Genomic DNA, 11768 nt, shown 5'->3' on the forward strand with positions numbered 1-11768 from the left:
ACCGCTTTCACCGGTTTAGACAAGAGGGAGACAACCCTTGATTCACGGAGCTCGAATATCGAATATCCAACTTGAAACTAACTTCACTGCGGTTCTTTTGTTTTGGTAATTCATTTTTCCATTTCCGGATATGACTCAATGAACGGTCTCGCGACCAGGAAGTTCCCACAGAACTGGTTAGACATTCATGTTCGTACTTCGTAGGGTGTCTTTGTCCTTCATTAGCATGTTGTTTTTAACTTGCATTAAAGAGGAATTCGTATTTTGCTTTTGTAGAGTGTCGTTGTTCGTAGGATTGGACGGCTGAATTCCTATTTTGCAGCGCAGCTAAGTTGCTAAATAATGCATTAATAACATTTGGGTTAGCTGGCCCAGCTAGCGAGCGAGCTAGCATCCGATGTTGTTTTGAATACTCGTTTTCCCTTTTTGCTAAAAAAAGTACTAAGCGATATTTGTTCCTGTTAAGTCTATTGGAATACTATCAATATTATATGTGATAGCAGCGACCAAAACTAAAGGTAGKACTTATTATTTATGTTTGTTTACCAGCTAACTAGTTAGCTACAGCTAGCGGGTAACGTGAAACGACGGTCGCTGATCACTTCGCTCTCCCTGGTCTGGTCTCTTGGGATTTGTCCCCACCTGGATCATCTCCTGCTCTTAACAGCGTGTGTCTGATGAGCTATAGAAGCTCTGTGTAAACCGGTTCCAATGCGCGGAATGATGGGAACTCAAAACAGTCCCGTCAAGAGCTACGACTATCTCTTGAAATTTCTTCTGGTGGGAGACAGCGATGTGGGAAAAGGCGAAATTCTGGAAAGTCTGCAGGACGGATCCGTGGAGTCTCCTTACGTCTACAGCAGTGGTGAGCAGCTCCGTTTGTTAACCTGATTGAGTTATAAACTTCAAACATCTTTCTGTAACTTACTTTGTGTGGGTTGTTTCTTTAGGAATTGACTACAAGACCACCACTATTCTGCTGGATGGTAGAAGAGTTAAATTAGAGCTGTGGTAAGTTATAAGTCAACAAAAGGCTGAACTCAGTGCATTGTTGTTTCAATGTCTCTCATTATATTTGTCTTTTACAGGGACACATCAGGACAAGGCAGATTCTGCACCATCTTCAGGTCCTATTCACGTGGAGCGCAGGTAATTCATGAAACAAWTTTTGTTTATCTTTTATAATGTAATGCTCTATTTCATTTAATGCTACAGCTCCAGAATGTGTCTGAATCTTCACCCATGCTCTGAAACCTATGATGTCAATGTTTTTACCTTAGGAGCTCTGACCTTAGTGTGTACAATCTCCAGTGAGATAAATATGGCTTCAGTTTGAACCTGAATGTTGTGTAAATAGTGAAGATGACATTTACCATATTATTAACAACGCTATCCAGTGTGAAGGAAACAGTGGCTGTGCACTAAGTATTTTTTAAAGCTATTGTAAGTCTTTCTTTTGTAAATTATTATTCAAAAAAGGTGCTTTAACTTAGGAAAATTTCTCAGTGGCTGGTGTAATGTTTGATAGAAGTGYTAGGTTTAACTTCAAACTGTTACTTTGGGATTTGTGGAATTTTATTGTTAACCATTGTCATTTTTTGTAAAGTTCAAACTTTAATCGACACGACTTTTAAAGTTTAAATGACTGAAAACCACCTGTGACAGAGAGTTGAGTTCAGTCGATGCTCAGTCTGTGTTTGTTGTGGCCGTTAAGAGTCAGAGATGTTGACTTTCTCTTGTGCTTGCTGTATATTATACAGGAATCAAACATAAAGTCTGTTATGTTGCAAATAGTTGAAGTCTACTCTTTAGTTATTAAAAAATATTTAAAAGCAAAACAGCTCATGCTRTTCACATTTATAATAAAGAATAGTTATCCCTGTTCTGTTAGTTTTGATTGATGATGCTTTAAAATGTATCAGGTAAAACGTGGTGAGAACACAAMCGCAGGTTTTCAGGAACCTGTTCTTCCTCTCATTGTAGTCGAGCACTGCTTAGAAAATTTCTATTGTTTAAATTTGATTAGAAACAATGCAAACATTTGCCTCTAAGTACCTGTACTCAGTTGTAGTAAAATTTGGATTGGTAAAACTTACACAAACTTATTTCTTGACAGGGCATCCTGCTCGTCTATGACATCACTAACAGCTGGTCATTTGATGGGATTGATCGTTGGATTCGAGAAATCGATGAGGTAACCATTTAGACTTTTTGCTGGCAACAAGAAATTATGACAAATTTGCAGTTTAGAAGGACAGACCATGCATGTATATATATCATTTAAAGCCTCAGTTCAACATCATGGTGTTATTTTCTAAACTTGCACACTGAAAACTAAAAAAAAGTAATTTAAAGAATGATTAGGTTGTGATCCCAGTTGTTTTGTTTTCCTTAGCATGCCCCAGGTGTTCCCAGGATCCTGGTAGGAAACCGACTTCACCTGGCGTTCAAACGGCAGGTCCCAACAGAGCAGGCCAGGGCGTACGCAGAGAAGAACAGCATGACGTTTTTTGAAGTCAGTCCTCTCTGCAACTTCAACGTCATCGAGTCCTTCACAGAGCTGTCGCGCATCGTGCTGATGAGACACGGGATGGAAAAGTTCTGGAGGCCCAACAGAGGTGGGCCTGTGTTTGTTTATATTTTTTTAAGGAATGTCTCTTTTTCTGAACATATGAAAATGAAACAGTGTTAGAGAAATGAGTTAAACCAGTTAAAGTTTTGCAAAAGACCAATATTTGTCTGTTTAAAGAACATTAAAATGGTTCTGTCAGCATTTTTAAAATTTATTTTATAAACAAAATAAAGATTTAAACAAATGTAAAATGATGCATTGGTCTCAGACTTGCACATCATTATCTTTATCCTTTCATTTTATACTTATGTTGTCGTTCCAGTCTTCAGCCTCCAAGACCTGTGCTGTCGTTCCATCGTCTCCTGCACACCGGTGCACCTCATCGACAAACTGCCGCTCCCCGTCGCCATCAAGTCACACCTCAAGTCGTTCTCCATGGCCAACGGCATGAACGCCGTCATGATGCACGGACGCTCCTACTCTGTGACCAACAGCACAGCGTCTGGGGGCAGCGGTGGTGGGAGCAAAGCTAGCAGTCTCAAACGCTCCAAGTCCTTCAGGCCTCCACAGAGTCCTCCGAAGTACTCGTCGTCATCCTCCAAGGGGAACTGCAAGATATCGTAATGCAGCGGAGGAACTCCCTGCCTCCGTGGTGCCGATATTAAAAATGTTTCCCTCACGARGCCAAGAAAGAGCACGGAGAACTCCCAGCTGTCAGAAATGAATACATGAACTTCCTCTGATCTTTGGGAGAACTGACTCGACAGGTGGCTCGGGTTCTGTTCTCTTTGTGCTTGCTGGTGCCATCTTGTGGATGTTCGTTTAGCTGTTGTCTTTACTACAGAGGCTCGCCGTGATCAAGATGAACAAGAGTTCCCTGGGGCCAACTAATGTGAACTAAAGATTATCACTTGTTAACACTACAGAGATGACTTTTATTTTGGGGGTGATAAAAGGATCGTTCGGTGGTATTTAAAGCTGGACTCAAAAGTGTACATACTGTCTCTGTGTTGTGTTTGGTGATCGTTGTGTGGAGGAGCAGCTTCTGCTTGTTCTGAATGTTTTGAGAGACGTTTTGATGTCGTGTGTCTTACGGGCTTTTTGTACAATAGAAAAATCCATTTGTAACCTCAAGAGTGCTGCTGCACTTTTTATTCAAAGCTCAGATTCTCTTAGTAACRTTTAAACAAACAAAAGTTTTAAACCGGCAAAATGAGCTTTCCAGACTCAAGAATTTGGAAGTAAGTTACTCTGATCAAAATAGGTGAATCAGAATATTTTGTTGTTCCCACTGGTTTCATTCATCTGTGCAAACTTGTTCTTTTAAAGCTCTAAATCTTGTTTMTGGTGTACCTACTTTAACTGGATTTTAACTATCGACAGCATGCTTACATTTCATCTCAAGACCGATTGATRCCGATGAGAAGATTTTGTACAAACTCGTAAAGGTCATTCGGTCTTTTTTTTTCAGCGTTTTTACCTTTAAATTCATACGGTCTTGTTATGAATTTGTAAATCCGCGGGATTTTGAGATATTTTATGTACATGCTATGTATTTATGAATGTAAAACAGTATTCAACAGCTTATTTTCTGCAGCCATGTGGTGGGATTGTGAGTCGGAGAGCTTCAGGGTACATACCGGTAGATGCAATTCATTGTCGGTGCTTGTTCTGCTGCTCAGCTTGTTTTCCTGCATTCATACACATGTTGAATAGTAAAAGGTTAAACAGTGGTTTGTTTATTGTGGAAGACGTATTTGAGATACAATTCAAGAAGCACGCAATGAGCATATCAGAACAATAATGTTTAAGCTACTTATTGCATAGTAWGAATCAAAGGTTATCCAGAATGGGACAGTTAGAAAGCATTTACTCGAGTGGTGTTCTAAGTACAGTGAATGCATTTCTCATTARAGGTGAAAGTTTTGAGTCACGTGACCAAACTTAAACAGGGTAAACACGTTGGCATGACTCATCGTTAATCCAAACTAATTATATTTTCAAAAGAAGTGAGTGACATAAATAATTTTCCCTCCCCGCTGACAAACGCTCTGCATTTTCATTGTCTTTTAGTGTGTAACAAGGGCATCCAGGGTGGTGAGATTCTGCATGCTTTTCTTTTTGAGACCTGAACAAAGACCACCGGAACATTTAAAGCACTAAATGGAAACTTTTAATAGTGATTGTTGCCATCAGAGCTGTGTGTCAAGAAAAAAAAAAGGTTACAACATAAACATTGTCTCCTTTTGAAAACCATTCAAATAAAGGGTAAACTATATCTTTCTGTGTATTGAATGTTTATTTATATTCTCACATAAATCAGGGGCTCTGTGGGAGGATTTTTCCCTCTTCCTTTTGTGCAGTTCTGAGCTGCTGGTACTTAAGTGCATTAAAACCCGTGGGAGGTGTGAGAGCAGTGTGTGTGGACGGGTGTGGGGGGTGAATTGATTAGCTGCTCCTTCGTTATTGGCCAGTTTTTGGATAACTGGCTGCGGCGCATGAATGCGAGGCGGTCAGAAGTCACGGGAAGGTTGCAGGGGGTCACTGCCATTGAAAGGATGTAGAGGGGGGAGCTGCTTCTCCTCGCCTTCCTGAGYCCTGCCAGCATTAATACGAGTTCAAACAATGTGGAAAATAGTGCTGCTTTCCGTTTTTCCCACCTGACCGCTGGGGAAACTGACCCCTTGTCTAGACACGAAGGGCGCAAACTACACGTTTCTGGAGACATGACGAGACACGCCTCGTGKTTTTTTTTTTTGGGCTCTTTTTACGCTTCGCGTCCTGCGCCTCGGGCACCTTTCCTGCTGGYTTGCTGAGTCTTTGCAGGAAATATAAGCCTGTGCGACTACCTGGACTGCATGAAAACTTTAAATAACAACAGAAAATATATATTTTAGAGCAATCAAACAGCACCTAAGACGCCTGGATGAACATTACGCACTGCTCCCTTTGTGCGTCTCCGGGCGCACGCTCGTTCACGCGGCTTTTGATGTTTTTACAATGTTTGTCCAGTTGTGCAACTCATGGTGTCGCTTCATAAAAGTTTCAAGACAGTGGTCGAGCGTGGGGGGCGGTCAGAGGGGGCTGCCCTTTCCCACCTCCATTCACAAGCTGCTGTTCCTTCTCTCCCTCTCATTGTGCGGCCGTTTGCTTCTCCCGCTGCTCCTGAAGGTGAATGACCACCGGGATATCAACTGCGCATTAAAGCGTTAGAATAACTTTATTTCCCAGCTGAGCAAAAACAACGATTTCAACTTCGGACGTGTTTTTTTTCTACTTCTTCCGCGGACCCGAAAGAGGGATGGAATTACTCGATTTGCGCCTCTTTCAAAACAACAATGTGTGAAATCCCTCTGCGTTTTTTGGAAGATAAACACTCAGTTTGGCACAGCGCGATCTGCCCCAACAAGCCGCTGACAGGATGGACACACGCGTGTTTCCTGATGCTCCTGATCTGCGACTGTCTGGRGTTTTCTTTGTGCGCCACTGTGGCAGGATCCAGAGTGGAACACGAAGGGTTCTGCCCCAACAAGCTCAACTCGAACCTTTGGGTCGATGCGCAGAGCACCTGCGAGAGGGAATGCAGCGTGGATGAGGTGAGATCACCTGTTCTGAAACCACGAACAGCCAGAACCAAGTTTTGATGCTTCCAGATGCAGAAGATGGCTACAGCAGATGATTTATTTATGTAATAAAAAGAGATCTTTAATGTTAGTGCAGTAGGCCTTCATGGTGATTTAAGGTGGGACAAAGCTTTAGTGCAACCAGTTCAAACATATTACTTATTTATTTATTGCAGTTTTCTAGATATATTGAATGTAATTCTAAAATGCAGGTCCACACTCAGTGTAAACAAAAAAAAATCATCTGAATCCTCTTAAAACCTCAGGCTTGGAGATGTTGAAGTGACTCTGCCAGTGTTGTATAAAGTATTAAAAGTATAACTTATGTAAAAGTACAAGTACATTACCATAAAATTACTTTGGTAAAAGTTAGTCCCCTCAAAGAATATTACTTGAGTAAAGGTTTTAATGTATCTGATATTTTTTGTAGGCCTACTTAACTATCAAAAGTAGATTTCAGACAAAAAGTAAAAGTATTGAGTAAAAAAAGTGGTTCGATTTTACAAAATGACATTTATTGGGAGGTGACCCCCTCAAAGTAACATTTTTCAAAAGGCCAAAATGACTATAATGTCATATAAATTTTTTTTTAAAATTGCTAAAAGTACAGATAGGTTAATTGTGTAAAAATGTAAAGAGTAGAAAACGTAGGCTGAAAAATAAGTACTCAAGTAGAGTGCAGATAACCAAAAATTCTACTTAAGTACAGTAGCAAAGTATTTGTACTTAAAGAAACCTGAACTAAAAAAAAAAAAAAAAAAAGAGAAACATACGGAGCCCGTAAGGGGACATGGGGGAAAAAATAAATAAAAGGATCCTGACTTACTTTTGCAGAATCCTGCAAATATTTCTTAGGATCCTGCAAAAGTTTCTCAGGATCCCGAGAAACTTTGCAAAAAATCTTGCAAAAGTAAGTCAGGATCTGTTTTTCCCCCATGTCCCCTTACGGGCTCTGGAGAAACGAGCAAGTCAACTATCAAGAATAAATATTAAGGCTCAAACAGGGCGATAAAATCAGAGCTCAGCTTTCAAACACAGATTTTCCTAAACTTTTGTTGGGCTATCAACTTTAACTTTTGACCTTTTTTTTCCCCCCAAGTTGTGTCATTTATCAAAGACCTTGTGTTAAACCATGATAATTATGACCCATTTGTTTTTAATCTTAAATGCATGAGCATTTGCCAGCAGAAGGGATGCCATCCTGCCTGAAGGATGCAGAGTCAGCTCCCGGTCTTTCTGGGTGGCGTTCCCATGTTCTCTTCCTGGGTACTCTTGCTTCTGAACAGGACTAGAACCCCCTGTTCAGAGCATGAAACACCCCTTCAGCTTCTAAACTTTGATTATTTTGTTTTCTTTACTTGTATTAAACTGATTTTTTAATCTCCCTTTACGTTCAGGACTGTGCTGATTTCGAGAAATGCTGCACTAACGTGTGTGGCCTCAGCAGCTGCGTTGCCGCCCGTTTCTCCGATGGGACCCCTGCTCAGCCGGATGGGAAGGGCGGAGGGACCGGAGAAGAGGACCCCGCCTCTAAAGCGACCTGTGAGGGCTTCATCTGCAGCCAGCAGGGAGCCTCCTGTGACATCTGGGATGGACAACTTGTCTGCAAGTGCCAGGACCGCTGTGAGAAAGAGCCAAACTTCACCTGTGCATCAGATGGTCTCACTTACTTCAACCGGTGCTACATGGATGCAGAAGCCTGCATCCGGGGTGTGATTCTAACTGTGATCCCGTGCCGCTTCTACCTCGCCGGTCCCCATACAAGTCCAGTTCCTCAGGACACAACAGCTAATCCCACCCCGACATCATCTCAGGAGGATCCCATGCCCCCCACGCTGTACTCCAACCCCCACCACCAATCCATCTATGTTGGAGGCACTGTCAACTTCCACTGTGATGTCATCGGCATCCCCAGACCCGACGTCACATGGGAGAAACAAAGTGATCGGCGTGAACGACTAGTCATGAAGCCTGACCAGATGTACGGCAACGTGGTTATAACCAACATCGGACAGCTAGTTGTTTATAACGCCCAGGTGTGGGATACAGGCATATACACGTGCATCGCAAGGAATTCTGCGGGAGTCCTTCGTGCGGACTATCCCTTGTCCGTCATTCGCAGAGCAGAGGATGACTTCTCCGAAGATCCCGAGATGCCCATGGGGCGCCCGTTTTCCCCCGCGGACTGCCTGGCTGAAGTCGACCTGAGAGTCTGCAGCGGAGATCGCCACGTTGACTGGTTTTACGATAGCAAGCTAGGCTCCTGCATGACCTACAACAACGGCGGCTGTGAYGACAGTCGCAACCGTTTTGAGACGTACGAAGAGTGCAAAGCATCCTGCCAGAGAGAAGGGATGGGGATCTGCTCCCTGCCAGCAGTTCAGGGTCCCTGCAAAACCTGGGAGGCACGTTGGGCCTGGAACTCCTTAATGAAGCAGTGCCAGGCCTTCGTTTACGGTGGATGCCAAGGGAATGACAACAACTTCCACACTAAAAAGGAGTGCGAGGCAAACTGTCCCCAGCCCAAACGAAGACCATGCAGGACTTGTCGGATGAGGGGGAAAATGATGCCCAGCTTGTGCCGCAGCGACTTCGCCATCGTCGGCCGGCTGACGGAGCTTGTTGAGGATCTGGACTCTGGCTTGGCTCGCTTTAGCTTGGAAGAAGTCCTGAGGGACGAAAAGATGGGCCTGACTTTCTTCAGTACCAAACACCTGGAGGTGACCATCACCAAGATTGACTGGAGCTGTCCCTGCCCTAACATCACCATAGAGGAAAACCCCCTGTTGGTGATGGGAATGGTGCAGGATGGTATGGCCTTCATCCAGTCAGACAGCTACGTCAAAGCCATAACTGAACGCAGGCTCAAAAASCTACGTGAAGCTATAAATAAAAAGTCGTGTGAGGCATCATAAAAGTCTCCAAACTGGCACAAAGAAGCAGATGTTAAACATTAAGAGATGCATTCTTAAAAACAGCATTTTAATAAAGTTCTGAGATTATTTATATGTATTCATTCATGCTTAAGTTTTATTACATCCCAGATGTGTTAACTCATTTATAACCACTGTTGAAAATATTTTACTAACTTTAAATATCCATGTTTTTTTACTGTATGCATTATGGAAAATAAGATAACAGATAAACAAGTTGATCATGTTACATTTTTTTCTTGTGATACTTAAAACAGGCACCTGCAGTTTATAATCTGTAGTTTATTTTATTGTTTTTTTAATAGATATTGGTGTCTGAAACAAATATTTATGTTTTATGTATTGTATAATTTTGTAATGACCCTTTGAAAGCACTTCTGTTGATTTACTGACATAAAAATATCTAAAATAAAATAAAACATTGTTTCAATAAAGTACACACGAAGTAGATGTTTGTGAGCCTTTAACTCAGCTGTACAATTCAGAAAAAACTGTCTTAGAGAATAACAATTCAGGTTAAATGAATTTTAATCAGTGTGGGTTTAATAATAGATGTAACTTGATCCATTTGCGATTTAAAAAGATTGAGTCACATATCTGTGCCTAAAGTTTCATTTAAGGCATTTTGATCCTYCTGCTCCAAAATGGGAGTTCATGCAGAGACGTAACATCAGGATACCTCACACCAAACTCTCCTTCCTGAACAATAAGCATTTGTTGTTCGCTGGCATTTCCACCTAAAAAAGATAAAAAAAAAATCAACATTTAAATCTGTTTTAAAAGAAAATATGGGTTATCATATGAGCTGAATACTTACTATTTTTTCAAGGAATAAACCATGTTTTTGGGCTAAGGAGCTGATAAAAGAAATATCCTTGAGTCCCCACTCTGGGTTCCTGCAAAATAAAATTGTTTCACTTCCTGTATTATTTAGCTAACTAAAGACTTGAACATATTTTCTTTGCATGTGTTCTGTACCTCACTAAGCTTTAAAAGCAAACATTAAGCAGTTATTGTGTAACAAAACACCACCACCTAGTTTCTTTTGAACATCAGACCCCACCTCCCAACTTTAGGAGTCAAAACAGTGTCTTACCTCTGCCGTAAACTGTAGTCAAAGTCAACATTACTCTGAGGGGTGATCTGACCATTCACTGCATACGGCTGAAAGAATAAGTCATATAGTGGTTATAACTGCATTTTATGTTGATAACAGCACAAAATRTTTTTAACTCACCCCATATGTCAAAAGAAGACCCTGCGGCTTCAACAGCGCTGCAGCCCCTTTGATTAAACCCTTGAGAAAATAAATAAATAAAAATACAGCTACAACTTTAGGATGGAATCATGTTACATGAACTGAGTGATTAACAAAAAAAAAATCTGTTCCTCTTTTATAAATTTAAAAGWATATTCTACAAAGCTTCTGACAGTCTTGAGAGGAGAAGCAGTGTAAATACACTCTCAAGTTTTCTCAGCAGATTTTTYTTTCAAATAACAGAGAAAGAAAATGAGCAACAAGGGCTCTGATACATTTAAAAATAGTCCCTTTCAATAGCATTTCAGCAGAACACTTAGTATGTGTAGGCTTTTTTTTTTCTACGCCAACATTTATTCATTACAGAGATGGTTTAACTGGAGAGGTGAAAGACATTTGCTGGTTATCAAATTCASAATTCACCTCATTATTTGCAAATAATTGTAAAAGGTCCCTATGTTTTATTCATAGACTCAYGTTTAACAGGGTTTAGAATCAGACCTTAAACCATGTTCTAACAAAGCCTTTAAYCTTTAATTAGATGATATGTACAGTAACATTTACATGTAATGTTTAACTTATTTGTACCTCTGTACAAGCCATAGGAGAAATATGGATCATGTTGATGTTGAGCACCAGGTCCAGGCTCTCTGGCTGAATCCCTCCCCAGTACTGATGAGGCTGAGAAGCATCCAGGTGGATGGCAGGCTGCACGTTGTTTAGCTTGTAGTGAGCTCTGTACGCTTCTATACTGAGAATGGAAACAAAAGACTGTTTTTTTCCCCCCCTCAGGCTCAATAAAACAAAGAGCACGTGACCAGCAACACACACGTTTACATACATACATACATACATACATACATACATACATACATACATACATACATACATGCATGGATGGATGGATGAATAAATAAACAAATAATTGCATTTATACCAAAGTTAAGGCCAAGCTTTTTTTGACCTAACTTTATATGAACAAAGGTTAGCTTGTTTACCTGGTAAGAGACTGGCGGTCATACTCGGAGGGTTGCCAGGTTATGTTCCGCAAAGCTTGTGCGAAGTGAACGACGTGCTGTCCGGTACCGGAGGAGACCTCCAGAGCCTGCAGGGGTCTGCCGGGGTTCACGCAGTCCCGGAGAACCGCCAGGATGGGGTCCTTGTTCCTCTCTGCCGCGGCGGCGCTCAGCATCGTGCCAAGACCCTGGTATAATTGTCGACTTGCGCGGAATAATCTCTGTAACCACTCCAGCTGCCTCGGCTAAAGTCAGAACGCTACAACAAACACGAATGTTTTGTTTTTTAGTAGATATGTGTCGACTTCCGCATTGCGTCACGTGTCTAGCCTTAGAGCCAATCAGAACACGGGGCGGGTTCGAGTC

The 11768-nt window shown here is 41.5% G+C and overlaps 3 protein-coding genes across 3 annotated transcripts; 2 read left to right on the top strand and 1 right to left on the bottom strand.

Moving 5' to 3' along the window:
- Window positions 1-50: 50 nt before the first annotated feature.
- LOC106518806 (ras-related protein Rab-40C) lies at window positions 51-4850 on the top strand (the record flags this gene model as incomplete). Its single annotated transcript, XM_014010224.1, is given in 6 exon segments — window positions 51-865; window positions 951-1011; window positions 1089-1149; window positions 2117-2194; window positions 2396-2618; window positions 2895-4850. Coding segments are annotated over 6 exon segments (879 nt in total). The 3' UTR covers window positions 3197-4850.
- A 73-nt stretch (window positions 4851-4923) lies between these two features.
- wfikkn1 (WAP, follistatin/kazal, immunoglobulin, kunitz and netrin domain containing 1) lies at window positions 4924-9565 on the top strand. The gene is made up of 2 exons (XM_014010218.1): window positions 4924-6168; window positions 7593-9565. Exons 1-2 carry the CDS (start codon window positions 5911-5913, stop codon window positions 9108-9110), a joined length of 1776 nt encoding a protein of 591 aa, XP_013865672.1. The 5' UTR covers window positions 4924-5910; the 3' UTR covers window positions 9111-9565.
- An 84-nt stretch (window positions 9566-9649) lies between these two features.
- mettl26 (methyltransferase like 26) lies at window positions 9650-11697 on the bottom strand. The gene is made up of 6 exons (XM_014010225.1): window positions 11385-11697; window positions 10975-11137; window positions 10366-10425; window positions 10225-10292; window positions 9946-10024; window positions 9650-9865 (listed from the first exon to the last, which is right to left on the bottom strand). The coding sequence occupies exons 1-6, from the start codon at window positions 11576-11578 to the stop codon at window positions 9809-9811; spliced, it is 621 nt and encodes a 206-aa protein (XP_013865679.1). The 5' UTR covers window positions 11579-11697; the 3' UTR covers window positions 9650-9808.
- Between the last annotated feature and the right edge of the window lie 71 nt (window positions 11698-11768).

Source organism: Austrofundulus limnaeus, unplaced genomic scaffold, assembly GCF_001266775.1.
Source record: "Austrofundulus limnaeus strain Quisiro unplaced genomic scaffold, Austrofundulus_limnaeus-1.0 Scaffold66, whole genome shotgun sequence".
NCBI lineage: Eukaryota > Metazoa > Chordata > Actinopteri > Cyprinodontiformes > Rivulidae > Austrofundulus > Austrofundulus limnaeus.

What these genes read in the sequence shown, in the direction of transcription:
- mettl26 (XM_014010225.1), bottom strand. Translation starts at nt 11,578, where the DNA reads ATGCTGAGCGCCGCCGCGGCAGAGAGGAACAAGGACCCCATCCTGGCG. An exon ending in CTCCTATGGCTTGTACAGAG is followed by an intron (nt 10,426 to 10,974) that starts GTACAAATAAGT and finishes TATTTTCTCAAG; the next exon opens with GGTTTAATCAAAGGGGCTGC. An exon ending in GACTACAGTTTACGGCAGAG is followed by an intron (nt 10,025 to 10,224) that starts GTAAGACACTGT and finishes TTTATTTTGCAG; the next exon opens with GAACCCAGAGTGGGGACTCA.